General features: G+C 56.1%; 2 protein-coding genes across 4 annotated transcripts; one reads left to right on the top strand and one right to left on the bottom strand.

Moving 5' to 3' along the window:
* Positions 1-2147: 2147 nt before the first annotated feature.
* Positions 2148-4588, top strand: LOC128821121 (pro-glucagon-like). 2 transcript variants are annotated; one of them, XM_054002027.1, is made up of 4 exons: positions 2148-2194; positions 2723-2825; positions 3523-3669; positions 4354-4588. In XM_054002027.1, the coding sequence occupies exons 2-4, from the start codon at positions 2731-2733 to the stop codon at positions 4361-4363; spliced, it is 252 nt and encodes an 83-aa protein (XP_053858002.1). In that variant the 5' UTR covers positions 2148-2194; positions 2723-2730; the 3' UTR covers positions 4364-4588. The 2 variants fall into 2 exon arrangements, with proteins under 2 accessions (XP_053858002.1, XP_053858001.1); XM_054002026.1 differs by having other exon boundaries at positions 3520-3669.
* A 1063-nt stretch (positions 4589-5651) lies between these two features.
* On the bottom strand, positions 5652-26721 carry SLC4A8 (solute carrier family 4 member 8). 2 transcript variants are annotated; one of them, XM_054002013.1, is made up of 25 exons: positions 26583-26721; positions 21711-21792; positions 20848-20982; positions 20314-20449; positions 19466-19626; positions 18489-18674; positions 17398-17486; positions 17131-17288; positions 16708-16795; positions 15970-16116; positions 15718-15809; positions 15183-15357; positions 14785-14918; positions 13685-13930; positions 13488-13593; positions 12317-12478; positions 11606-11719; positions 10991-11152; positions 10217-10468; positions 9732-9800; positions 9078-9251; positions 7895-8032; positions 7215-7312; positions 6683-6786; positions 5652-5972 (listed from the first exon to the last, which is right to left on the bottom strand). In XM_054002013.1, the coding sequence occupies exons 1-24, from the start codon at positions 26625-26627 to the stop codon at positions 6699-6701; spliced, it is 3237 nt and encodes a 1078-aa protein (XP_053857988.1). In that variant the 5' UTR covers positions 26628-26721; the 3' UTR covers positions 5652-5972; positions 6683-6698. The 2 variants fall into 2 exon arrangements, with proteins under 2 accessions (XP_053857988.1, XP_053857989.1); XM_054002014.1 differs by having other exon boundaries at positions 17398-17447.
* Between the last annotated feature and the right edge of the window lie 1171 nt (positions 26722-27892).

The following is a 27892-nucleotide window of genomic DNA, read 5'->3' as shown; positions in this document are numbered from 1 at the left end:
GAGCTTCTCCAGAGTCGATGGATGTGGAGTCTGGACGTGCTCCAGGAGCTCTCCCTCGTCAGCTTTTTTGGTCCCTGTTCCATCAGAACAGGATGCTCTGTTAGCCCCAAAGCTGCTTCTCCAGGGATGCTCCCAGAGCCAGAGTCTGACCCCAAACCACCCCAGTTTGGCTGTGATGTCACTCTGATGTCACTGTGATGTCACTCTGATGTCACTGTGATGTCACCAACAGCATCCCCAGCTTGGGGCCTCCCAGCCCCAAAAGGAGGGACTCACCACAGTCCTTGGAGGGGGGTTCTGGGAGCCTCGGAGGAGGGGACGAGGATGATGAAGGGCAGGGGAGGAAGGATGGGGAGAGGAAGGATGGGCAGGGAAGGACAGACAGACAAACGCTGCCACCTGCTGTCCATAAAGACTCTCAAAGTCCCGAACTGGGATGAATTCAGCTCTGCAGCATCCCAAAGCTCAGGATCCTGCCTGCTGGGCTCCTCCAGCCCGGGAGAGGCACCAGCAACTCCACCCAGCTGGGAAAGGGAGCATGCCTGGGTTTGCCTGGAATGGGGAAGCACCACGTCCCAAAGGGCTGCAGAAAATCACCCGGGGGCTGTGGGGAAAGGGCCCCGTGGGACATTTCCTGAGGCCACTCCAGCACTGAGAGCCACGGCGAGAAAACTGAGGAGCCACACGAGGAGCATCGGCTGAGCTGAATCTCCCCTCCCTGAGCTGCCACCTCCGCAGGCAGCACCGCGGCCTCCCGGGCCGGGGGGACACTGCAAACGGTGACATCCTGAGCTAATTTGGTGGCATTAATTACAAACATCCCACCCAAGTGATGGGCAGGAGAGTTGGCTCTCTCCTCCCGAGGTTCAGCTAATTAATGTCCCCCTCCCTCGGGTGATGTCGGGCTCCCTCCAAGGGCCGTGAGTGGCCCTCATTAAAGGCTCCTCAGGATGAGTGTCCCCCGAACACCGACCTTATTTTGACAGTGGCAGTAATTACAGAACTGCCCGTGGTGGAATGACAATAATTACCCAGGCGCGAGCAGAAAGGTCCCGGTGGAGAGCACAGAAAGCGGCAGAGAAATCTGCACCTGGAGCCCTCATCTCTCCTGGTGGGGCCCAGCTCCCCAGGACTGGCTCTTTCCTGGGAGAAAAGGCACATTCAGACCCCCAAACACCAAACCCTGCACATTCTTCCTTGGCTGGAAACGCCCCAGAGATCTCAAACCTGCCCTGGAAACACCTCCTGCCATCCACACTGGGAATGCAGAGCCCCCAGGAGCCCACCTGACCCCCAGGTGGGGAGAAGCTCTTCAGGGAGCTGAGGGCTCTGCCCTGGGCCCCCCTGGGAGCCCCCACCCTCCTCCAGGCCCAGATCTGGCTCTTTAGGGTTGCCCTCAGTTTTCCTCTTCTCCTTTTTCCCTTGCTGGATTCAAGGATTCGAAACAAACGAGCCCCGTTCCTGTGGGGCAGCCTGGAAAACCCTGAACAATGAGTTCCAGGTGTTGCCAGGGCTCCTGGGCTGAGCCTGGATGTCTCACGGGGATCCAGAACTGCAGCCCCTCATGGGGCCTCATTTCACCCCCAAATCCCACAAATCACAGGGAACATCCCCATTTTCAGGTCTGGACCCGGGGAACCACACCAGGCTGGGATCACAAGTGGATCTGCAGCGGGAATTTCTCACGGCAGGAAGTGTTTGGAGACACAAATCGTTGGTTTATGCCTTTGCTCTTTTTCCTGCTTGTTTCTTATCTCCAGTGAAGGTGCTGGAAAGGGGAGCCCGTGGGCAGAGGAATCCGTGCAGGACACACTGTGCCAGCAAGAGGCCACCTCACCTGAGAGGAGGAAACCCACAGGTCACTGCTTTGGTCCAAAAAGTAGGGGAGGGGGAAAGCAAATATAAGAAAAACAGCAACAACAATTAAAAAAAAAAAAAAAAAAAAAACTTCATTGAAGGCGTCAATTGGAAAATTCACCAGTAACAATATTGTCTGCAGCAACCCCACTCCAGAAAAGCTGTAATGATTCACAGTGACCCATCCGAGGAAAAGCAGGATACCTGTGACCCACCTGTCAGCTCTGGGCATCCTCCAGACGAGCTTAAAAGCACCAGAGAAGAGAAGAGTTCAGCCAGAACCCGCTCGAAGGAGGAAAATCAGATCTGGTGTGGAGGGAGCAGCTCAATCCCCAAGGTAGGTGCCTCTTCCTCCCTTCATTCTCTCAATCTCCAAAGGACTCTAACCAGGTGAAGAAAGCATTTGGTGATGGGCAGCAGAAGTCTGATTTTTGGCAAATAAAGGGTGGGAGTGGCATTTTATTCCTGCAGAATTTCTGAGGTGTCCAGCAAAAAGAAGGAATGTAAAATACGAATAAACCTGCTCATCTGGAAGGTGCTTTTCCGAGCAGTGGGAAAGTTCTCCAGCACTGTGGTGATATTTCCAGGATAGAAATGTCACCCCCAGATAGAAAAGGGAGGTTTGGGATAAAGTTCATTGCAATTTTGTCTTTGGGTGTCGTTCTGCGTGCCCGCACCGGGAATGTGCCCAGAGGGAAGGGTGGGGATGGGGTTTGCCACACGCACATCCCAATCCTGCCCGCAGCCCTGGAAGGGGCTGTTCCACGTGGAGCACTCCCGGGCTGTGCTGCCAGGGCTTCCTGCAGGGCTTGGGGGCTGCGTGGGAATTGCAGCCAGGAAATTCCCCGGATTTCTGCCTCCCCAGGAGCTCAGATGGTGCGGTGGCTGTACCTGTCGGGGCTGGTGTTCGCCGTGCTCATCCCGGCCGGATGGCAGGTGGCTCCCAAGGACTTGCAGGACCTGTCCAGGTACGGGGCTGGGTGGAGCAGGGCTCTGGGAGCAGCTTATCCCTCTCCATTCCTGTGGCTGTCCCAGCTCTCCCTATTCCAGTGTTCCCACTTACTTTGTATGGATCCAAACAAACTCCCTCCTGGCTCCCCACAGCCCAGGAAGGGACATTCCCTGTAGGGAATCCCGGGAATTCCTGCCGGGGTCAGAGCAGAGACACCCTGCCCCAGGTCAGCCGGGCTGGGGCTGAGCCCCCTCTGGGCTGGTGCTCCCACGGCACAAAGTCCTTTGGGAACCCTCTGTGGTGAATCCCCAAATCACCCGGGAGCTGCAGGAGGATGATCCAAAGCTCGGAGCAGCCCCGCGTTCCTGCTCTGATGTGGGAAGCAGGGACCAGGGTGGAGGTTGGGATCCACTGAGCAGGAAAGAGGGAAATGATTTGGGACAGGACACTGGATGTATTGGACGCCAGGAAAACCCAGGCCAGGCTTGGCAAATCTCCAGAAACTGAAACAAGGATTGTGTGTTTGATTTGTAGGAATCATATTAAACATTCCAGATTGATTCCTCTGCACTATTCCATCTTTTCCGGGGGATGATCTGCACAGGGACAGAGTTTGGAGGGCACAGCCCTGCCCTGGGCATCACCTGGGGGAGGATCCTGCTGGGCTGTCCATTAAGCCCCGTTTTCCTCCCTTCTCCTCCCACCCCAAGCAGATGGAAGTTGTTCGGAGCCCAGAACTCCCAGAGCCTCCTGTCCCACATCAAGCGACACTCGGAGGGGACCTTCACAAGCGACTTCACGCGGTACCTGGACAGGATGAAGGCCAAGGACTTCGTGCATTGGCTCATCAACACAAAGAGGTGCCGGGAGCAGGGAGAGGGGCGGGATCGTGCTGGGAAACAGCCGCCCACCCCGCAGTCCCGACCCTGAGGGAGAGCTGCAGAGGGACCTGGAGCAGTGCCAGGACACGGGGAATGGCTTCCCGCCGCAGAGGGCAGGGATGGGTGGGATACTGGGAAGGAATCCATCGCTGTGAGGGTGGGGAGGCCCTGGGATGGGTTTCCCAGAGCAGCTGAGGCTGCCCCTTCCCTCGAAGTGTCGAGGGCCAGGTTGGAGCACCCTGGGATAGCGGAAGGTGTCCTCCATTGGCAATGGGTGGAATGAGATGAGCTTTGAGGTCCCTCCCAACCCACACCATGAAATCCGTGGATCTGGTGCCAAGAAAGGGTTGGACTCCCTTTTCCTGATGCCAAACAGCTCCTGGGGATTCTCTGGTCTCTTGTAATAAGGTCAGGAAAGTGGAGGCATTTATGGTGGGATTGGAACTCTGGGATGGGAAGGGGCTGTCTTGTCCTCCCTGTGATTTGTCCTCACATTTTCCTCCTCATTCCATCCTTACCCTCCTGGGGTCACTGGCATTTCTGTTCCAGCCATTCCCAAGGGGCGGCTCCTCCCTGAGCGAGGGAACCCTCCCTGCCCTTTCCCAGCTCCTGATTTTAGCAGGAGTCTCCATGCCCTGAAGCTCTCTGGGGTTTGTTTTTAAGGTACAATTAACAGCAAATCCAGGCAGCAGCTTTCCAGCCGCGTCCACGCGGGAAGGTTGGGCCTCTCCTCACCCGCCGGGATCGGAGCTCCAGGGGAAGGATTCACCCATCACCCACAGCTCCTGGACCCAGCCCGCAGGCCCTGGGAGCTCCTCCTGAAATCTGCCCCCATGGATCAGCCGTCCCTCCAGCCTGGATTTCTCTCTGGCTTCCTTCTCCCCGCAGTTTCCCCTGAATGCCAATAAAACCTTTGCTCAATCCTGCAGCTTTCCCTTGCTCCAGAATTTACTTCATTTTTCAGCCTCCTCTGCTTCCTGAAGGCCCAAGGCAGCTTTTCCTGCTCTGCCACTGCCCATCCCAGGCTGGCAGGAGTGAGACCCCACTTCCCAAATCCCCATCCATCAAATCTGGTGGAGTTTTGCCCTGCTTGGGGAGGTGGAACCTCCATCCTTACAAAGCAATTCCACATCTTCTTTTCCCCAACCATTGTCCTCTTGGGGTGGTTCCATGCAGGAAAAGGCTCCCGGATGGGTGGGATGAGCTGATGGCAGGAGTGGTCACGCTCCTGTCCCAGCTGCATATTCCAAGAGGCTGGAGCACATTCCAAGCATCCCGAGGGCTGTGGGAGCACCTTTTCCTCTGCAATGTCCTCCCTTCCCAGCTCCACAGCCCCCAGCCTCAGCCACACATTCCAGGGGGACACCAGAGCCCCCCAAGCCCCCGAAATGTGGGGAGAGCTTCAGGACCTTGGCCGCTCCCCAGCCTCTCCCTGTGAAACAGCAGGGAAAAGGAAAAGGCACTTCCCAGTTCCCTGCCAGGCCAGAAGAGGCTTTGCAAGGACAGGGGTGAAGGAAAATCCAGAGTCCAGGGAGGTGACAGGAAGAGAAGTGGAGGAACAAGGGCTGGGATTCTGGGGGTGCAGAGCTCCACATCTCACCTGGCTGCTCCCACCACCAAAATCCAGGGATTTTATTTTTAAGCTTCCCTTATGGACATTTTAGAGCTGACTAAAAAGGGACATTTCTGGATTTTACCGCTTTCAGGCTGGCGGCAGAGCCCAAAAAGAACCCTCAAAGAAGATGGGAAAATGGAGCATAGGGAGAAAATGGTTTTCCTTTATGTTATCCCGAGTGCTCAGGGGTGGTTCATCCCAATTTCTGAGATGCTCCCAATGCTGTCCCACCATGGAGAGCATTCCTCTTGTACCAGTAAGAGACAGAAGTTATCCAAAGGAGGGTCCCAAACCAGACCAAAAACCCAGCGGTGAGGAAGGAGAAGGCGCCAGATCGAGCAGGGAATGGTTTTGTACATTCAGAGTTTATATTTTGGAAAAAAAAAAAAAAAAATTAAAAAAAAAAGAGGAAGGAGAGGAGGAATTCGAGATTAAAAAAATAGAACTGATGGGAAGCGGTAGCGGAGCCTCCACCACTGCACAACACACGCACACGAGGACACACGAGGCTGGACAACACGGATCCCCGGGACGCAGCAGCCCGGGGAACGGGAAACGCTGCATGGCTTTATGGGACCCCTCGGGTGGGAAACGAGCCGCTCCTCCGTGTCTGCCTTGGCACATCCCTGAGTCACATTCCTGCTCCTCGACGGCGGCGTCGAGGCGCCTAAACGTGGGGATGGGGGGAAAAGAGGGAAAGGAGGGGGGGGAAGACCCAGAATCAGTGGAATCAGAGATCCATGGAATTGTTCAGGTTGGAAAAGGTGCTTAAGATCATCCAATCCAACCGTCGACCACCAAGTTCACCACTGGCCGTGTCCCCAGGTGCCACATCCAAGTTTACGGAACTCTTCCAGGGATGATGGCTCCCCCCCTGCCCCTGGCAGCTGTGCCAGGGCTTGCACAACCTTTCCATGAAGGAATTTTCCCCAGTATCCAACCTGAACCTTCCCTGGTCAACCTGAGGCCGTTCTCTCCCCTCCTGTCCCTGTTCTGGGAGCAGATCCTGAACACCCCCAGCTGTCCCCTCCTCTCAGGGAGCTGTGCAGAGCCACAAGGTCCCCCCTGAGCCTCCTTCTCCCCAGGCTGAGCCCCTTTCCAGCTCTTAGGAGCTCTCCAGACCCTTCCCCTGCTGCTCCAGCCCTTCTCCAGCTCCACTCCTAGCTCTGGAGATGCCCCCAGCCCCTCAAAGCCTCTCAGTCTGATCCCAGGATTCCAGGTGTAGCTCCCACACTTCCCTGCAGAGAGGAGCCGGTGGCCGTGGTCCTGCTGCCTGTTCCCAGGAACGTGCCCCCTGCTCAGCAGCACTGGCCAGAGCGCAGGGAGGCCGTGGGCACGTGCTGTCCCCACAAGGCCACGCCACAGCTGAGCCTTTACCTCCTTCCCTCCGGCTTCAGAGCGTTTCTGTGTTCATGGTCAGAGCCTTCCACACCGTGGTCTTGGACATCTCGTCCGAAATGTTGATCTCGGAAGGATCAGCCCTGCAAGGAATATTCCACACGGTTTTCCATGAGGATGGGTCTGATCCCACCAGGAGCATTGGCAGCAGACAGAGGAACAGGAGGGCCTGGAAAACCAGAGCTCAGCTGAGGATGGTTTGGCTGGATGAGGAATTTTGGGAATCAAGCCCCGGAGCTGCAGACCCACAGCTGGTGTTTCCCCCTGTGACCTCTCGGGTGGGAGCAGGAGGGTCTCCAGATCCCAGAAAGCCACTGGTGCGGTAGTTTTGGGATAAAACAGGAATTACGCAGCCACTGTGTGGGGTCAGAGCTCTGCCATCACCTCCTAAATTGCCAGTAAATTGGGATTTTCCCACTGAGATGACTGGGGATAAATCTGCAGGTGGAGAAACCTGAGCCAGACACTTCCCACTGATCCTGCCGGGGGTCCTGACCTGAGGGGTCTTTACCTGTCACTGCTGGGCTTTGGGGTGTCCACCCTGCTGGTCTTGCCCAGCTTCAGCTGAACAGAATTCGCAGCAGCTGCTTCCATCATTTTCTGGGACTCCTGAAAAGAGACGAGTCGAGTTCTCTCTCCTTGATCCAAGAAGGGATAAATGAAATTCCAGTAAAAACCTGGCATGCTGCCCTCTCCTCTGAGCCACAGCACCTTTAGCAGCAGGAAAAGACCTTCCCCTGTGGATGTGTTTGGGGTTAGTAACACTGCTGGGAGCAAACTCTCACAGAAATATAATAATTATTTTCATTATAATAAAAATGATAACGATGTCTCTGTTCAAGTGTGAAACTGTCTCCAAATTTAGGGAAAAAAGTTCAGAATGTGGGATCCAGGCTATGAGATCTGTTTGATTCAGTTCTGATGTTCCCCAACAGCTGCTGCCCAGAGAAGCTGTGGATTCCCCATCCCTTCCCCAGCCTGGCCGTGCCCAAGGCCAGGCTGGACGAGCTTGAGGCACCCTGGGACAGTGGGAGATGTCCTTGCCCACAGCAGGGGTGGCACTGGGTGGACTTTAATGTCCATTCCCACCCAACCCATTCCATGGTCACACAATTCCACGATCTAAGGATGAGCTGTGACAGGAACAGGGAATCTCACAGGCCAGAGGAGATTCCCAGCCCCTGGCGTTACCTCCTCTTCTTTGGCTTCATTTTTGGCATCGTCCAACTTCTTCTTCTTGCTTTCTGGCATGAGGTCATCCAGGAAGCTGAGCTCCCGCTTGGAGAAGCAGAAATCCATCACTTTCCGGACAAAAACGAGAGCCAAAACCTTCAGGAAGGAAAGGGAAGGTGGCTGAGGCTGGAGATGGTGCTTCCCATCCCTCCAGAGCTGCGAGCCCTGGGAGCACCAAGGGGCTCCGGGAGCACCAGGAATACTGGGAACACTGGGAATACTGGGAACACGGCGTCCTGGATTGCAAGGCAAGTGTGTGTTCTATGTCTGTTAGAAGTGGGGCAGTTATCTCCCGTTAATTGGGCAGTTTTCTTCTGTTCATGGGGCAGTTTTCTTTATCTCTTCCACAACCAATCCTCCCTCCTCTCCAGGAGATCTCTTCTGCTCATGGGCCATTAATTATTAATTATCTTCTGCTCATAGCCAGTGAGTGTCCCTGCATGGCTGAGAAAATTCCAGCATCCCTCTGGGAGATGCTCTGCCCAGGGGGAGGAGCCAAGCATTCCTACCTGGATACAATCTGAGATTTTGGGACACCACAGCAGCCTTTGCCCACTGCATTCCCAGGGGAGCAGCTTTCTGCCCCACTGCATTCCCAGAGGAGCAGCTTTCTGCCCCACTGCATTCCCAGGGGAGCAGCTTTCTGCCCCACTGCATTCCCAGAGGAGCAGCTTTCTGCCCCACTGCATTCCCAGAGGGAGCCCAGGCCCATCCACAGCAGCCCTGGAGCTCCAGAGGAAAACTCCAGCCTTGTCCAGGATCCTGCTCCAGCAGAAGCACAGCTGGCACTGCAGGAGGGCTGAGCCCCCATGGAATGGCACTGCTGCCACCACCCTGACCCACAGCGGGTCAGGGCTGTTCTGACTCTGGCAGGGTTGTTTTGTATTACTGCTTTTTAATATTTTATTTTTATTTTCCTCCCTAATAAAGAACTGTTATTCCTATTCCCATATCTTTGCCTGAGCACCCCTTAATTTCAAAATTATAACAATTTGGAGGGAGGGGGTTTGCATTTTCCATTTCAGGGGAGGCTCCTGCCTTCCTCAGCAGACACCTGGCTTTCCAAACCCTGACAACCAGGAATACTGGGAACACTGGGGATACTGGGAACACCAGGAACGCTGTCTCCACCGTCTCTCACCATCATGGGGAAGATGATGGCAGCGCGGGAAGCTTTGATGGCCCAGAGCAGCACGAGGCAGAGCAGCTGGATGAGGGTGAAGAGGTGCACCTTGCGCAGGGGCACGTGACGCAGGTAGATGAAATCGGGCTGGTGCTTGGCCGGCATCCAGAACAGCTTCAGACGGTCAAAGAACTGCAGGGGAAAGGGAGCACTGCCACAGCTCCTGCAGCTGCTGAGACGTGGAGATTTTAGGAGCAAGGAGAAATCCGGGATCCCCTTCTGTTCCTCCTGGGAGCAGCACCTGTTTTCCCTTTGCTCCATGCAAAAACCACCTGGCTTTGCCCACCAAATTCCAAATTATTCCAGGGTTTTCTCTTGTCAGCATCTCCTGGCCCTAGGAAGCCCCCATCGAGGATTCCCAATGGAATTTTCTTCCCTTCACACGGAATTCTGCCAATTTCCCATCACCAAACACCAACCTGTCCTAAAGCCTGAAACAGAGAGCGCTGAACTGCCTCTCCCAGCGCTGAACTGGGCCCTCTCAGCCCTAAAATCTTCCTGAGCCTCCACCCATCAGTCCCTGACAAAAACCATTTGAATTTCCTGCTCTCAGAGACATTTTTTCCCATCCCAAGGCCTTCAGGGAGAGGACATTCCCTGGAACCGCCGTACCTGGATTCCTCGGAGTGACGAGACCCCCATGTACAGAAAGACCCCGTAAAGCACTGGCATCGGGATAAACTGGGGGGAAAAAATGCAATAATTAATGGCTTTAAATTTCATTTGCAGTATTGCCACTCTCTCACCACTCCTTTCTCAAGTACTGCCTGAGGATTCCCAGTTTTCCCATGCTGGATTTTATCCAGCACGGATTTTGTTCTCTCCAATCCAGCTGGGAAGGGCAGGGATGGACCAGCTTTGGTGGGATCCAGCCAGGATCCCTCTCACTACAGAGGGTCTGGAGGACACCTGGGAATTAAGGGATTTGTCTTGTTTGCTTGGCTTGAGTTCCCCAGGCTGGGTCTGAAGGGCTGGGAAGTCACCGAGGCTGGCTCCCATCCTACCTTTGGCATCACCTCCTTGGGGAGAGAGGCCCGAATTTTACATCCCCTCCCAAACTCCTGTGGGTCACCAGGGGGTTTCCACCCCGCTCTCACCTTGAGCACGGAGGTGAAGAAAACGGAGCAGCCCATGAGCACGAAGATCATCAGGCCAGTGACTCTCTGCTCCCGGATCCCCAGGAACTTGGGCTGCTCGCCCGGCGCGGAGCAGTCGGACTCCACTTTGAGGCTGTTGACGTGGGTGATGGACAGGACCGTGGCGGCCACGAACCAGGGCAGCCCCATCACCGAGCACACCCCGAGCATCACGGCCACCATGAACAGGTCCAGGTGGTACCCGCAGCCTTTCTGGGGAGTGAAAACGGAACAGGAGCATCCCTCAGGGACCAGGACAACACCACGGGTGGGGCTCAAACCCTGCTCAAGCACAGGTCAGCTTCTGGAAAATTTAAATAAGGTTTGAAATAAGAACTAAAACCAAAGGTGGATTTGATGTCTTGCACAAAAATCCAGCAAGATCAGACAAAGTGGGTCTGGAGGCTTCTCAGAAATAATTTTAAAATTGATTATTTTTTCATTCATAAAGAAATCCCCACCACTTGCAGGTAGGACATGGCTCTGAGTGATCCCTGGAGCTCATTGAGGTGCCTTCTCAGCTGCCAATGATATTTGAAAAAATAAAACACCTTTCTATACTCCAATATTCACTTGCTGCTCCCAAAAGTTGCCATCCCCTCCCTGTGTCGAGGAGAGCTCCTGCCACACATCCTGGTGTTATCCCAAACCTTCCCAAAGCGTTTGGGACAGGAGCTTGTCCCAGCCCCGCAGCCCGAGCGGGGTGAGGAGGGGGTGACCCCTGCAGCCCCTCACCTTGAGCCTGTGCTCCTTCCTGTTGACGATGACGGCCGTGATCTGCTGGTCCATGAAGATGAGGATGGTGCAGAGCAGGGCCGGGATGAGGGCGGCCAGCACCGTCCACCACGGGTTGGGCCCAATGGGGTTGATGAGCCACCCACGGTCATCCCTGGTGGGCTGCAGCACAGGGGGGATCAGCTCCCAGCCCAAACCCTTCCCTGGCCTCCGTGCCCCTCCATCCCTGTGTCCAAGCATTTCCCAGCCCTGGCTTCATGTCACCCTCTCCCAGGGCACTTCGCAGTGCCAGTGTTGTCTGTCCCAGAGTCCCCTCTCCCCTGTTTTTGGGGCTGTCTTCCTGAAAGTCAGGAAGGAATTGATGCACTTGGATGTGGCAGAGGAAATGCTCACACCACCAGCAGCTCCTCCAGCCCAGCCCTGTCCTGCTGGAGATGATTCTCCTGTCCAGTGTCTGGTTTTGGGGCTGTACATGATTTCCATGGGGAATCGATGCACTTGGATGTGGAAGAGGAGATGGTTCCACCACCAGCACCTCCTCCAGCCCTGCCCTGCCTTCACCTGGTGGCACCTGAGGTGCCAAAAGCCTTCTCCACCAATCCCCAAGCCCGTTACCTTGAACATATGGGGGACGTGGAGCTTGGGGGACGGGATCCCGATCCCAAGGTCGATGAGCACCATGATGACAATGGTGAGGAACACAGCAAAGTCACTCACTGTGGATCGGACCTGGGGCAAGAAACCGCGGCTCAGAGGGGCCAGGAAACCTGGGGACATCCACAGCGTTAGGGCTGGTTAATCCCTAAAATCCCTCCACTCCGAGGACATGCAGCCAACTCCCTTGGGTGGATGTTGCTGCCATGTTGGAGATCTGAGGATCTGGTGTGGGACAGTAGAAAGAGTTTAATTAGGGGGAAAATTCAAATTTTAATTCAGATGTTAACAAAAATATTAAAAATAAGGAAAGGTGCCACACTTCTGGGTAAAATGGGAATAAGGCACTGAGGCATCATTCATTCCTGTTTTTCCATGGCAACTCCTCATTCGAATGCCGCTCCAGAAAATGATGCTCAGAAGGGGAAAAGAAATAAATAACTTTGGAAGAGCTGATTTCCCACTGCCTGAGCCAAAAACCATCGCTCTGGAACAGGTTGTGAGGCAGGTGGGGAATGCTACAGCCTCTCTGCACTCATGGAAACGAGGGAGGAACATCCAAGGTCAGCGTTTCCCAGCCTGACTGAGCGGTGGCCAATCCTTCAGAGCTCCAGGAATGCCATTTTGGGAAAGGAGCATGGAATCTGTCCCGGGCCACCACCTTCTACCTACTCTGGTTGGGAAGTAACGGCTGGTTTTAAACTTCTTCAACAAACTCGACAGGACAAAGGTGGAGAAGAAGAGGATGCAGCACCAGAAGAGGACGTTGGGCGCGTAGGGGCCGTTGCGTCCGCAGGCAGGTCCGTGGAACTCCCCATGCAAAGAGCGACATTCCTGGAGAAACAGAGCATCAGGACACGGAGGAAAACCAGGATAACGGGGGGGGTTGGGGGTCTTGGTGCAAGATCTTCTATGATAACATGGAAGTTATCTATGGCAGATAACTTCTATCTGCCATAGAAGTTATAAATATGAATATATCAATAGATTATAAATATATCTGTCTATTATAAATATGTAAATATTTATATCTATAAATAAATAGAAACATATATTATTATATTATAATATATTAATATAAATCTGTGGATTATTTATATATAAATATTGATATATTTATATAATGTAAATATGGGCAGCAGCAGCTGAGCAAGTGACACATGGAGCTGGAATTACACAGAGGGGAGCAGAGGCGGGGTGTGGTGGGACACCACGGACCTACGGCACGTCCTCCGCTCCACCAGGGCTGAGGAAAACACTGGAGGGGAAGGAAAAGCTGGAAATTTGAGGATAAAGAGGGAGCAGGGAAGGAGGGCTGGGACAACCATGGGGGAAAAAGAGACAAATCGTCCCTTTGCAGTCGGGGCTCTCAGGACAAGGCCAAAAGGGGCTGGAGATGTCCCAGAGAGCTCCAGTCCCACCCCTGGGCTCTGCTTCCAGGGACAATCCCTGTGGGGCTGCTCAGACATGCAAATTCATGCAAGACCCTACAGACAGCAGGGCCTGGAGTCATTAGGAACCAATTAAGGGAACCAATCACTGCCTTCAGGCAGGAACTTCAGTCCTTCAAAGGCTCCAGGAATCAAAGCGCTCCCTTAACCTTGATCGAGGTCCCACAGCCCGGCTGAGGGGGACAGCTGGGGACAAAGTGAGCTGGGGCAGGTGGGCTGGACCAGGGGGGCTGGGCACCCCTTCCCAGGACCAAACAGGTTAAAAGGACTCATGAGATTTAAGCAGGGGCTTCTCAGAGCTCTTTGAAGCCCAAAGTCACCTGAAGGTGGTGGCTTTGGCACCTGTGAACGCCCCTGGCCTCCCTGAGGAAGTGGTGGCCCAGGGCACTTACGGTCACTGTGAGGTTTCCCCAGGTGATTCCCGACACGTTGATCCCACTGCTCCGCCAGGACCGCAGGGTCTCGTTGCTGGGATGAGCCGGGGGCTCGCACTTACAGCTGGAGGAGGGAAACCAGGACAGGGCTGAGGGAACAGTGCCGGGACAAGCCCGGAGGCACCTGCTGGGTGGGGGAGGAGGAGAACACCCACTAATAGATGGTGAGGAGGTCCAGCTTGCTGTGCATGTGCACGGGGAAGGTCTCCCGCAGGTGGCTCAGCTTCTCCAGGGCCTCGTAGATGAAGATGATGCAGATGAGGGAGGCGAAGGCCTCCTCGGTGAAGCGGGTGATGTAGCACACCAGGCAGCTGGCGTCCGTGGCCACCAGCACCACGCAGAAGAACGCGGTCCAGAGCCCGATGCACGTCCGCAGGGACAGATAGGAGAGCGTGTATTCCCTGGCAAACCACAAAAATTCCTGGGGGAAAGGCCAGCACAGGCCTCGGAGCCGAGCCTTTCTCCAGAGAAAATTAGGAGCGGTGGGGGAGCGTGTGGAGGTTGCAGGTGGTAATTGAGGTTTCCATGTCCTTGAGGTTGCAGGGTGTGGGTGGAGAAGTCAAGTGTTTAATTAGCATTAATTAACGTTGTCTTAATGCCTTGAAGGCTGATGGAGGTTGTGGAAAGTTCTCCCATGTCCCCCAGAGCCCTGACACCAAAACCAGCTGGGTTTGCCCCGGTCACCCACAGTCAGCCTGGGGGGTGAATGAGAAGTTTAATTCTGGTGAGAGGGGTTCATCCCACACCAAAGTCACCAAGGTGAAAGGACTGTCATAGAAAAGAGCTATTTCCCAGGAAAAGATCCCATTTGTTCAATAAAATCCCCAAAACTCAAAATATTCCAATTGAACTACATGGATATTTGGGCAAAATCTATTTATTCTTCCGGCCAAAACCAGGTTTAAAAGTTTTGTACTCAGTGGAAAACAGACCCTCTGTGAGGGTCCCAAATCAGAGTCATTTGTCTCACCTTCCTTGGGCATCCACCCAGAGCCTTTGGTTCCTCCTCCTCCCACTGCTTCATTTTAACCCTAAAATCCCGAAGTGACCCCAAGCCAAAAACCCCAAACAACCCACAAGCCCACAGACCCTCACCCTTCCTGCACGACAGCAGCAGCAGGAGACCCCTGTGACCCAGCAAACAACTTAAATCTGACAATTCCCACTGAGAATATGAGAAGAAAAACATCTTCTCTCTGCCCAAAAAAAAGAAAAAAAATCTTTTCCCCAGAAGAATAGAAGACAAACATCTCACTTGCAGAATTTGTAGAGAATCTTCTCAAAGACCAGGACGGGTCCAGTGCTGCCGAGGATGGTGAGGGGTTGGCCAGCAAAGAGAGAATAAACCACGCCCGTCATGGATGCTCCCAGCAGTGACTCCATGGCACTCTGGCAGGGAAGAGAGGGAGCAGGGAGGAAATAAATCATTAGGGGAAAAAAGCCTCCCAAGAAGCCCAAAGGAAGTTCACAGCCGCGAAGAGATTTCAAAGGTTATGGAGCGGATTGGGCTGGAAGGGACCAACGGGTTGGGTTGGCAGGGGCTGGTTTGGGCTCCAAACACTCCCCACGAGCAGGGACGCTTCCCACCAGTCCAGGGGGGTTCATGTGGGGCGCCTCCCCCTCCCCACACTCCCTACGGAGAGCGGAGCTCACAATGTGGCCGTGGGTTGCCTCCCCCAGCAGTCCCCCGAAGGTGATGACGGGGGACATGCAGGCGCAGTAAAGGAACAGGAAGGACGCCAGGCACTGCAGGCTCAGACCGTCCCTGAAGTCACTCCAGAACCACGGCGCCTTGCGCTTCACGTCCAGGACCAGACCTCCAAAGAGCCTGCAGGGAGGGAGGGAAGACCAGGCTGTTCCCGTGGGAGAGCACCTTTGGCTTCCTTTGGGCAGAAAATCTTTCGACTGGAGGTGTTTCCACACCTGCCCCGCCCCACAGGGAGGAAACCCGAGTGTGCTGATGCTGGGGCTGGGCCCACCTGCCCAGGTGTCCCCCCTGCCCAGATCTCCCACCTTCCCAGACCTCCTCCCTGCCCAGGTGTCCCCCCTGCCCAGCCCAGGGGACCAAGGTGGCAACGTGCAGCCCTTTCACTGAACCAGGTGACCCCAAAAGCTGCTGGAAGGGAAGGTCCCTGCTCAGATTTTGGGGGCAAAACAGAAGAAGGCCCCAAACCAGGAAAGCTCCCACCTCCCAGTCCGCTCTAGTTCAGGACCACTGTGTTTCTCTGGTTTGCTGTGGGAAGAACTCTCATCCAGTGCTCCCGGCATCTTCCTCTTTTCCTGTGGACGCGGAATTCAGCTCAAAACAGGTATTTTTCAGGTACTTTATCAACCACCTCCTTGTTGTGCTCCTGGCCTGGGTGTGACTGTGCCAAACTGGGAATTCCAAGTTTACCAGAATCTGGGGTGTTGTGCTGCCCGTCCCCCTTGCAGCACCCACCTGGGAGGGGACGTTTTTGGGGGGCTCGATTCGGATGGATGGGTCCCACTCTCCTGGAGGCAACACCGTGACCTGATCCAGGAACTCGTCGATGCCAGCCACGAGGTCAGCCCGGTCCTTGGCTTTGTAGGCAACGTCATGGAAAACCTGCCCAGAGGAGACCCCCAGGTGAGAGCACAACCCACCCCAGGTGTCCTCACCTGGGCAGCGCCCCTTTGGCTATGGCAGGATCATCTTCCCCAGATCTCCTGCTGGGAATGGCAGCTGGAAATGTTCCCCCAGCAGGAGAAATCTGGGCATTGTGGCGCTTGTAATCATCTCCTCCATGAGGTCACCGTCCCTCATGGCTTTGAGGAGAAGTTCTACCACCCTGGCAATGCCACCCCTGGGATGGTGCCAGCCCTGGATGTGGGGAGGATGAGGTGAAGGATGAATCCCAGGTGGGATTTCAGCCCCCCATGGCCACACTGGAGGTGTTGGCTTAAAGGGGAGAAGTTCTTCTGGCCCGGGCGATGCCACCACTGGGGACAATGTCCTGGGTACCCCGTAGGGCAGGATGGGGTGCAGGGTGCACCCAGAGGGGATTTCAGCCCCCAGGATTTGGGGTGATGTAAATCTGCCTGGTTTGGGGGGTGAATGAAGGGCTGGGACAGCAAATCCTCTTCCTCACTGCTCCAGGGACAGGGAATGGTGAAGAACCCCAAAAGTGACCCAGAGGTCCCCCTTATCTCATCACACCTCATCCGTCATGGTGGTGGCCATGGACCTGCCAATCTCGTGGTACTGATGGGCTTTTCCTCCTGGCCCCAGCAGAACAAAGAGGAACCTGCACAAGGAAAACCAAACGGAGAGAGGGGAATGTGGCTTCACCCCAAGAGCACCCAGGGAAATCCCTGGGACCTCAAGGGGAAACGTGTTGGTTCCCCACCTCCTCTGTGGGTTGAAATGCTCACCAAAACCAATCACAAATCTCATTTTGGGGCCAATTCCATTGAAATTAGTTCGTAGGGTTCAAAGATCCAGCAGGGAAGGGACGAAGGTGAGGAGCAGCATGGGAGAAACATGCAGCTCCCACTTGTTCCCTTGGGCCCCAAATTGTGGGGCAATTTCAGGTGGGTTTGGGGTTTTTTTAAATAAAAATGTTGTGCTTCTCCTTCAGACCTTGTTGGGATGGGAACTTCTGTCATTCCCGACAGGAGCACGGCCGGGGTCAGGCGGACAAAGGCCACGAGGGGCTGGTGGAGGAAATCCAGCTCTCCCACCAGCACGTTGGACGCCTCTGCTCCGCTGGGAATCTTCTTCATGAAGTGCAGCTCCGCCTGGGCAGGAGCAGCCATTCTCAGGCAACCCCCCAAAAACGAAGCCCTCAGGCCCCCCCAGGGCCTCTCTCATCCCCCTGGAGGAGTGGGAGAGGTGCAGGGGTCTCACCTTGCTCAGGTCCATGGCACTGGTCTCAGGGGTCACCCCATTTTTAGCTTCTGCAGTGGTGGGAGATGGGTGAGGGGTGAGGGTTTGAGCTGGGAGGAAAGAGAAAGAAACTCAGAAAGGGAGGAAAGGAGGAGCTGGGGTGTTTGTTATTGGCCAGAACAAGTCTAATGGGGACAAAGTCACCCAGAAATCCCCATCTGGTGCCAAAGCCTGGAGAAACCCCCACCTGGTGTCAAATCCCTGGAGAAACCTTCACCTTGTGGTAAAGCCTGGCAGAAACCTCCAGCTGGTGCTAAAACCTGGCAAAAACCTCATCAGGCTCTAAGCCCTGAAGGACCCTTACCTGACTCCAAACCACACAGAGCCTCACCTGACTCCAAACCACACAGAACATCACCTGGCCCCAAACCACACAGAACCTCACCTGCTCCAAACCACACAGAACATCACCTGGCCCCAAACCACACAGAACCTCACCTGCTCCAAACCACACAGAGCCTCACCTGCTCCAAACCACACAGAACCTCACCTGGCTCCAAACCACACAGAACCTCACCTGCTCCAAACCACACAGAGCCTCACCTGCTCCAAACCACACAGAGCCTCACCTGCTCCAAACCACACAGAACCTCACCTGGCTCCAAACCACACAGAACCTCACCTGGCTCCAAACCACACAGAGCCTCACCTGGCCCCAAACCACACAGAGCCTCACCTGGCCCCAGACCCCACAGAGCCTCACCTGGTTCCATGCCTACAGAACATCACCCGGCTCCATACCTTGCAGAACCTCACCTGGCTCCAAACCACACAGAACCTCACCTGGCTCCAAACCACACAGAACCTCACCTGGTTCCATGCCCACAGAACCTCACCTGGTTCCATACCCTGCAGAACATCACCTGGTTCCATACCCTCTGGAATCTCACCTGGCTCCAGACCCCACAGAGCCTCACCTGGCCCCAGACCCCACAGAGCCTCACCTGGTTCCATACCCCACAGAGCCTCACCTGGCCCCAAACCCCACAGAGCCTCACCTGGCCCCAGACCCCACAAAGCCTCACCTGGCCCCAAACCCCACAGAGCCTCACCTGGCTTCTCAAGCAGGTGCAGGTCCTGCTTCTTGCTGACATCAGCAAAGGAGCGCACGATGGGCAGGAGGTTGTTCCTTTTCCTCTCGTTCTGGTGGTGGTGCTTCTTCAGCAGCACCTCCCGAACCTTGGCCCGCGTGCGCTCGTCGAACTCCGGCGACGGCTCCTGCTGGGCCAGGATCAGGTCTGGGTGGGACAGGGACACGAGGTCAGAGCATGGACCTGCCCTGCCAGGGCCACTCTGCCTTCAAAGCCCTGAGCCCCGGCGTGTGGAGGGAAAATGAAACCAATGTAAAGTGAGGAAATGGCTTGGAATGAGTCGTTATTGAACGAGGGTCAGCTCTTAGGGAGAGCCGAAGAGCCAGGTCCTGAAATGCTCAAAAATGTGCAGGACATTTTCCTTCTTTGCTGCAGAACATTCTCCCTTTTACTGCAGAACATTCTCCCTTTTACTGCAGAATATTCTCCCTTTTACTGCAGAACATTCTCCCTTTTACTGCAGAATATTCTCCCTTTTACTACAGAATATTCTACTTTTTACTGCAGAATATTCTACTTTTTACTGCAGAATATTCTAGTTTTTACTGCAGAATATTCTCCCTTTTGCTGCAGAATATTCTCCTTTTTGCTGCAGAATATTCTACTTTTTACTGCAGAATATTCTAGTTTTTACTGCAGAATATTCTCCCTTTTACTGCAGAATATTCTCCTTTTTATTACAGAATATTCTCCTTTTTATTGCAGAATAGTCTCCCTTTTACTGCAGAATATTCATTTTGCTGCAGAACATTCTCCTTTCTGCTGCAGAACTTTGCTCCCGTCGCTCTCTAACCCAAAAAAATCACTTTCCAAAGGACCGCGCATGGCCAGCAAGAGCTGCAGAGCCGAACCCCGCTGACATCCCGGAGCCGCCGCCAGGACAGCTGGGATCCCCGACCCCCGGGGCAGGATTTCCCGGGAGCGAGCCCCCTGGGTACCGGCGATGTCCTCGACGCTGGTGGCGCGCGCGTCCAGCAGCACGGTGCCGTTGATGATGCAGCTGCGCAGCTCGAAGAGGCTGTGCAGGGACAGCGTGGCCACGTAGGGCTTGCTCCAGCGCTCGCCCCCGTCCTCCACGTCCTCCTCAAACTTCAGCCACCTGTGGATTCGGGGTGGGATCAGCCAGAGGAAAAACGGCTCCAGCCCTGCAGCCCCTCGGATAAAACCACGGAGTGGCTGGAGGAGGTTCCTGCTGCTGGGGAAGTTCCGTATCCCAGGGAACAGGGACTCCTCTGCCGCCCCAGCTGGCAGCAGGGAACACGGAATCCTGGAATATCTTCGGCTGCAAGGGACCCACAAGGATCACAGAGTGCAACCCCTGGCCCTGTGCAGGACACCCCAACAATCCCACTTAGAGCTGTCCCTGACCTCGGGAAACATGGAATCATGGAATATCCAGAGGTGGAAGGGACCTGTGAGGATCACAGGACCATGGAAACTCTGGAATTAGAAGGGACCCACAAGGACCATCAAGTCCAACTTCTGGCCCAGGATGACCCTGAAAATTCCACTAATCCCCAAACCCCTTTGTCCAAGCCTTCCCTGACCTCTAGAACCATGGAATCTCCTAAGTGGGAAGAGACCCACAAAGATCATCAAGTCCAATCCCTGGCCCTGCCCAGACACCCCAAAATCCCACCCTGTCCCAGAGAGCTCTGGCAGCCTTGGGGCTGTGACCATTCCCTGGGGAGCTGTTCCAGCAGGGGAAGATCCTTTTCCCAGTATCCAACCTAAACCCCTCCTGCCACAGCTTCCTGCCATTCCCAAATCCCAGGGATTTATTTACCTGGCTGTCTCCTTCCACTCGGCATCTTCCCCCTCCTTCACGCAGATCTCGTCCAGCTCCGTGAACAAGTCGTGGGGGACGTGCTGCTCATCCTCCTCCGTGCCCAGGATGAACTGGACCCGCTGGGATGGGGTGTCTGGGGACAGGAGGAGATTCCCCATCCCATCAGCGAGCCTGGATCCATCCGGGTACGCTCACATTCCAGTGGCATCCCACTGGGACCAGTCCAGCCATAAATGCTGGGCTGGCCCCTCTCCCACGGCCCTCTCTGGGCTCTCACAGAGCCACGGGGAAGGTGGAGCCCCCATCCCATGCTCCATAAGGATGGGCTGCTTTCCTTCCTTCCCCACACCTCCAGTTTTACACCAGGATCCCTAAATCCATTACGGATTTAACTCCAAAACCAGAGAAAAGCTTGGAAAAGGGGGAATCTTGCTTTAAAAAACCCCACTTTTCCTCAGCAAAACAGCCACCCAAAGCATCCAGAGGGAGCTGGCTGGGAAGTGCCGTGGTGGCCGGCCCAGCAGGACTTACAGTGGTATCCCTGCTCCGCGGGGACCGGCTCCTTCTCCCGCTCCCGTCTCCGGTGCTTCTGGCTGTGGGCGCGGTGGTGCCGGTGGCTCTGGCGCACCAGCGGCATCCGCACGCCCACGTACAGGGTCCGGTGGCCTGGGAAAACGGGATGGTGGCAATGACTGCTGGCTCGGCCGCTCCAGGAGGGAGCCACAGAGTCAGGGACGCTCCTCAGTGGGAAGGGACCCGCAAGGTTCATCAAGGCCCCACTCAGGACACCCCAAAAGTCCCACAGCGCCTTCCCTTCATGTAAATTTCAGTGGATCCCTGACTTTCTCAGACTTGTCCTTTTTTCCAAGCCCATTTTACTCAAACTTCACACAAAGGGATGGTTTTGGGGTCACCTAAATGTGCCCTGAAAGCACCAAAACCCTTCTCAAATTCCAGCTGCCAACACCACCGACACAACCACCAACCCTCAGGTTTGCTCACTAAGCAGGAGATAATACAATAATCATAGTTTTGAAATCTTTTTATGGCAGAAGGTGACAAGGAAAGATCAAAGGAGCCCCATGACGATGAACTCCAGGAGGAAAACAGGGAATCTGCACCACATCAGATGATTCTCCTGCCCTCTCCAAGCCGGGAGCAGCTGCTGTGGGAAAAGCAGATGGGAATTATCCAACCCCGTGGATAATTTCACAGCGGGGCCTCCACCAGGGCTTTAAAAGCCATCGCATTAAAAAAGAAATCATTAATGTGTTGTTTAATCAGGAACCACAACGAGTTTTGCTGCTCTTGATGTGACACCAGGCAAGGGACATTGCAGGGGCTTTTTCCCAGGGCCTGGTGGCCCCTCCAGCAGGATCCCAGCAGGATCTCACCTTCCAGCTCCTCCTTCTCGTAGTGGATGTTGACCACATTGCTCGTCCTGCCCTGGTCAATCACGGCCTCCTCGTCGTGTCTCTAATGAGGAGAAGTGAAAATTCGGGGATGGGTCTGTGGAGCTCCCTCCACCCTCCCTGTCCCTCCACCATTCCATGAGGATCACAACTTCTCCTCCAGGCACAGCCCAAAAAACAAGGACTTGTGGGAGGTTCTTTTCCCAATCCCAAATAAACCCATCCGTGTTGTACACAATGGGAGTCTGGAAGGGTTACTGTGGGGGGAGAGGGACCTCAGACCCAAATTTGGGCATTTCAGACCTAAAAATACTCAACCGCCTGCTCTGTTTTTGTGGTTCATTTCTTCAAAAAGAAAAAATACACAGGCATTTCCAAGCTGGGGGAAAAGAGCACCCTTGGTCTCAGGGTGGTCCCTGCAGGACTCCCTGGGTGGCTCTTGGCCACAGGACGTGGCCACCAATGACCTCCAAAAGCCTTCAAGGTCCTGCAGAGGCCCAGGCTCCCCTTGGTGCGAGTTCTCCATGGAAAACAGCGTTTCCCATCTTTTAACTGAGATTTCTGAGCAGCCTGGGCTCGTGGGAAGTATCCCTGTCCATGGCAGAGGGGTGGAGCAGCATCATCCGATGGTTTTCCAACCCAAAAAAATCCATGATTCTTTTATGCTTCAAATACTGAAGGAAAGACATCACCACTGCTCACCTTTCCCTTCCCTGTGCCCCCAGACAATCCAAGAAAACCAAAATCCCATCATCTGTGCAAACAAAGACCCTGCAGTGCCCAACAACCCATATTTTCTATCAGCTTCCCAATTATTCCTCATTTAAAGGCTCAAGGGGAAGGTTTGGGATGATTGAGTGGATGAGGTTCATCCTCACCTTGGTGCCATCCTGGCAACCAAAAAAGATTCAAACAACAAAAACCACACCCAGATTTTGGTTCCTGAAACTGAGGGTGGAAAAGGAGCAAAATCCTGAGGGAACTGGGGGAACTGGTGGGGCTGCTGGATGAAATTCCAGGAGCGAGAGCTCCCCCGTGCCCGGGGAACCAGCTCAGAGCAGCCACAGCTGGAATTTGTAAGGGAAGTTTCCAACGCCGTCGGGCAGACGCTGCCCTTGTACTGCTAATGATGCCATGAGGTTATTGGGAAATGGAGAATAAAGAATGGATCACGATTTCAGCTGGAATTACTCTCAGGGAATCTGCTCCCCCGAATTCCCGCTTTAACCGACGGATGGGAAACCTTCGTGTGCCAGGCACTGGTGAGTGTGATGAGGAGGAGGAACGAACATTCCTGCTGGGGATGAGTTGCTGGTCCCTGAGCTCCAATTCCAGAGTTCACTGTCGCTCCCTCTGCCTGCTCCTGGACTTGCCCACGTTGCCCAGCAGCCGGATTTTCCTGTGCCAGTGGCTCCTCCGTCCTCGCTCCAGTGGCATCCACCACCACCCTCCTGCCCTTCCCAGCACCCTGCTCCCTCCAGAGCTGCCAAAAGGGACTAAACCCCAACCCTGCAGAAGGCACAGGCTGAAAGGGCTCCGTAAATCACAATTTAAAATGGGAATTTTAATAAAATGGCAAATTTGAGCACACCTGTGGCAGTGGGAGTAAACAGGGGTTTGGGAGTGGCAGATTCAAACCTCCCGTTGGTGACACAGGCAGCCTCTTTCTCCCAAAAACCACATTTTGTCAAACCTCCCCTCCTGCACTCCAGGGAAGCTCCAGCAGGATTTGGGGGAGTTTTCCCTCCATCGGGGGGATGCACAGCCCCCAGGGGAGCCCCGGGATTCTGCCAGGAAGGCTCACGTTGTCACTGCTGTGACCTTGTGGGTCCCCTCCCATTCAGGCTGTGCCTTCATCCTCGTGTCAGTCCCCGGTTTTGGGGGACTCCAGATGGATCAGGGGGTCACATTCCCTCAGGACAAGGTGGCACCTTGTGTCCCTCAGCTCCAGAGACAAAAAGGGACGGGATCAGAATCCAGGGTGCCAACCCAGGGATTGTTTACACTCCCCAAAACTCTGCCCACTTGGAAATCACAGTGGAGGGGAAGAATCCAGCTCTGGTTTATGGAAAGTTCTGTGGAATGGGGTGAAAAACACCACATCCTGCCAGGGGAAGGACATCAGCCTTCGGGTGGATTTTAAACCCAAATTCCCAAAGAACAAGTGAGGTACAAACTGTCAGGAAAAGAAACATCGTGGGCAGGGCTGATTTCCATCCAAATTTCCTGCAGAAAGTCAGGGAATTCCTGGAAGGTCTTGCTTTGGCACAATCCCCATCCCTTGGGGATCCTCATCAGCCAGAGCCAGTCCTGCCACGGGACAGAGGCTCGGGACAAGCCCCGTTTTTCCTCTCCTCCCTCTCCAGCTCTGCCCGACTTCCCGAGCTGAGCTAATCCGGCTTCTGCATCCTCCAGACTCGTTTGCTTTAATGAGCTCCCTCCCCGGCGCCGCCGGACTCAAAGGTCACCTGCCCGGAAAGGTGACCCGGCTGTAAAATGACCCGGCCGGGGAAGGTGACACCGAGGGCTGGGCAGGGAAAATCCCGCCGGGACCCAAGCTCGGAGCCCCACTGTGGGTTATTAACCAGGATTGAGGCTCCAGGAGATTTAGGAAGGGCGGGTGGGCACCTGTGGGTCCGGGGATGCTCCGAGCGTTTGGGACCCGCCGTGGGTTTGGGACGGGATGGAGCAGGCAGGGGGAGGGCTCCAAAGTCGAGTTATCCCAGGATACCTGGATGGGTACCAGCCTTCCCTCTCCAACCTCCTCCACTGCCAACAGCCTGGGAACCACCAAATCATCCAAACTGGGCTGGAAAGGGGGTGCCGAGCTTGGCATCACTCACCCTGGAGTTTCAGAGCAGCCAGAGTTGTTTCAATTTGCTGTTTTCTAAGGAAAAGTCTCAATTTGGCTGCCTGGAAGTTGTTTTCTGGGGAGACTGAAAGGAATTGTTGCTGCTAGGGGTGAAATGAGGAATGGCTGGAGCAAGGCAGGAAAACCCATTTCCATCCCCCTCCATGTCACGAGCTCAGTGCGTCCTGTCCCCCTCTCCAAATTCATATTTTGTTGGGATTTTGTGTCCCCCGCAGAGATTTTTGGGGGTTCTGCCTCAGTTTTCCCAAATCCCTGCAACTCCTCAGGTTAGGAAAGAAAAGCTCCTGCTCTGGGGATGTTTTAGGGTAACTGAGGATGAGGAAAAGCCCCAAGCAGAGACTCAGGACCAGCCCTGACCCCCCTTGGTCCCCAGCCCAGAGCACACCAGGAGCGGCCACCAGCAGCACTGGGAGGATTGATGTCACCCACCTCACCCGAGGTGTAATTAATCGTTAATTAATAACTGACCCACTGTTCTGATGGGATGAGGGTAACAGGGGCTACCTGGGGGCTGCTGAGGCGGCAGAGAGACCCCCCCTCACCCCTCCCTCCTGCTGGACAAAGCCCTGGGGTCCCGTGGGCCGTGCCACCCCCAGGGACCCCTCTGGCTCCTGGGCCGGGATCTGAGCTGGGACTGGGGGAGGGGACAAAATGGGACCCCCAAAATGGGGCTGGGGAGGGACCCGCTGGCCACAGCCGAGCGTCACCAGGACACGGTGGTCACCGGCGCCGGGGGAGCAGAACCTCCGTTCGCACTGTAATTGCCGGGCAGATTCATTAATTGCCAGCCTCTCATTAATTAATTCCCCGCCTGTCGTGGTCACCCGGAGCAGCTCCGGCCGGTCCTGCGGGTGCGGGGCAGGGGAGGACAGGGACAAGGAGACGCTGAAAGGGAGGGACAACCCCGGTGCCCCCTGCCCCCCTCCTGCCCGGGCACGGGGCAAGCCCTGAGCCCCCAGACGGCAGAGCTGTGGTGGGGGGACAGTGAGGGGGGGACAGTGACAGGGGGGGACAGTGATGGGGGGGGACAGTGACAGGGGGACAGTGACAGGGGGGGACAGTGACAGGGGGACAGTGACGGGGGGACAGTGAGGGAGGGGACAGTGACGGGGGGACAGTGACGGGGGGACAGTGATGGGGGGACAGTGAGGGGGGGACAGTGACGGGGGGGGACAGTGATGGGGGGACAGTGATGGGGGGACAGAGACGGGGGGGACAGTGATGGGGGGACAGTGACAGAGGGACAGTGACGGGGGGACAGTGATAGGGGGACAGTGATGGGGGGACAGTGACGGGGGGACAGTGACGGGGGGACAGTGATGGGGGGGACAGTGATGGGGGGACAGTGATAGGGGGACAGTGATGGGGGGACAGTGACGGGGGGACAGTGACAGAGGGACAGTGACGGGGGGACAGTGATAGGGGGACAGTGATGGGGGGACAGTGACGGGGGGGACAGTGACAGAGGGACAGTGACGGGGGGACAGTGACGGGGGGGACAGTGACGGGGGGACAGTGATGGGGGGACAGTGACGGGGGGACAGTGACGGGGGGACAGTGACGGGGCACCTGGGGCTCTGCGGGGACAGTGGCCTTTGTCTCCTCTCCAAAGGGCCGATCGGGGGAGGAGGGGGCAGGAGGGAGGGGAGGCACATCCAGATGCAGAGGAGGAGCCCCGGTGAGGACCCCCCGGCAGGCCCCACGCGGGTGCCCTTTCCCCCTCTTCCCCTCCCTCCTGCGCCCACCTTGAGCCCCTCTCGCCCCCCCTTTCAGAGGCCGGGCTCCCACACCCCCGGCACCCCAATTCACAGACACCTCTCCCCCGCCGATGCCCTTCAGCCCCCTTCGCACGCCCCTTGCCCCCTCCCCTGCAGATTCCTCCCCTCCCCGCCCCCCCCCCTCGGTCGGAAATGCCGCAGTGAAGCGGGCACGGAGCATCCTCCGGCCGCCCCGGGGGCACCGGGCATCCCCCGCGGCCCCACCTGGTAACTGAGGATCCCATCGGGCTCGTTGCTGCCGGCGGGCATGGCTGGGCCCGGGCACCCCCCCGGGGTGGGGGCCAGGGGGGGCCGCCGGTGCCGCTCACACCGGCTCCAGCATCGCCCGGTGCCGGGGCCAAACCCCGCCCAGGCCGGCGGGGGGAGGAGGAGGAGGAGGAGGAGGAGGAGGAGGAGGAGGCAGGGCCGGGAGGGGCGATGCCCGGCGGGTTTGCTGCGGCCGCGCTTCGGCAGCGCCCCCGGCCCCCAGCGCCTCCAGCAGCGCTCTGACCCCTCCGCCTCCGAAACGTCCCCAGGATCCTCCTGCTGCCCCCCCAGCATCACCCCCATCTTCCCTCCCGCACCTGCCCTCGGCTGACCCCCAGCCCCCCCCCCCAATTCCCTTCAGCATTCAGTGCCCCCCTCCAGAACTGCCCCCTCCCAGGTGCCCTGCAGCAGCACCCCGGGATCCTCCTGATCGCCCCCGGTGTCACCCCGAGTCCCCTCTCAGCCCATCCCCCAAGCATCACCCCGGGCCCTCTGGCATTTCAGTGCCCCCCCTACAGAGCCATCGCCCACCCTCGGTGCCCCCCAGCACCGTCCTGACCCCCCCAGCACCGTCCTGACCCCCCAGCACCGTCCTGGTACCCTCCTAGACCATTCTGGTACCCCCAGCATCACCCCCAACTCTGCTTCTCACTGTCCCTTGATCCCCTCAAGCTTCCCCTTCAGATCCTCTCCAGTGTCACCCCCAAATCCCCTCAGACCCCCCCAGCCCCTCCACCATCCCTCCCACGCATCGCCTTCAGCACCATCCTGACCCCCCAGGGTCATCCTGACCCCCCCAGACCCATCTTGTTCCTCCCCAGCACCACCCTGTCCCCCCAGCTCACTCCCACCCCCTCGGGAACCTCCCAGACCCCATCACCTCCCCCCCAGCCCCCCATGTCCCCCCTGGCCTCTTCCACCATCTCCCACCCCCCCTTTCCCCCCAGCTGAGGCCAAGCCCGGCCCTTTGCTCCCCAAAAATCCCCTTGTCCCAGCAGGAAAGGTTCAGAAATTTGGGAGGCTTGAGCTGCCGCCCACAACTCTTCCAAAAACACCCCTTGGAAGTCTCTGACTTCCTTGGAAATGCCCTTTTTTTATCTCATTTTCCAGTCTCTGCCTCCTCCAGCTCGTGTCCAAGCACAGCAGGATCACGGATCATTTCCCCTCCCTTAATGAGGGATGAAAATCGAGGGGCAGTTATTAATTAACAGAGGCATTAATGACTTCCCATCCTCGCTGGTGGCACAGATGGGCTCCTGCTGCAGACG

Source organism: Vidua macroura, chromosome 34 (genome assembly GCF_024509145.1).
Source record: "Vidua macroura isolate BioBank_ID:100142 chromosome 34, ASM2450914v1, whole genome shotgun sequence".
Taxonomy (NCBI): domain Eukaryota; kingdom Metazoa; phylum Chordata; class Aves; order Passeriformes; family Viduidae; genus Vidua; species Vidua macroura.
This window is presented reverse-complemented; position numbering and strand designations above follow the sequence as displayed.

Coding starts and splice junctions, on each gene's coding strand:
- LOC128821121 (XM_054002026.1), top strand. CDS start 2,731: ATGGTGCGGTGGCTGTACCTGTCGGGGCTGGTGTTCGCCGTGCTCATC. Junction 2,826..3,519: donor GACTTGCAGGACCTGTCCAG/GTACGGGGCTGG, acceptor TCCCACCCCAAG/CAGATGGAAGTTGTTCGGAG.
- SLC4A8 (XM_054002013.1), bottom strand. CDS start 26,627: ATGCCCGCCGGCAGCAACGAGCCCGATGGGATCCTCAGTTACCAG. Junction 17,487..18,488: donor GCACCTGCTTGAGAAGCCAG/GTGAGGCTCTGT, acceptor CTTTCCTCCCAG/CTCAAACCCTCACCCCTCAC. Junction 16,117..16,707: donor CCACCACCATGACGGATGAG/GTGTGATGAGAT, acceptor TCCTCTGGGCAG/GTTTTCCATGACGTTGCCTA.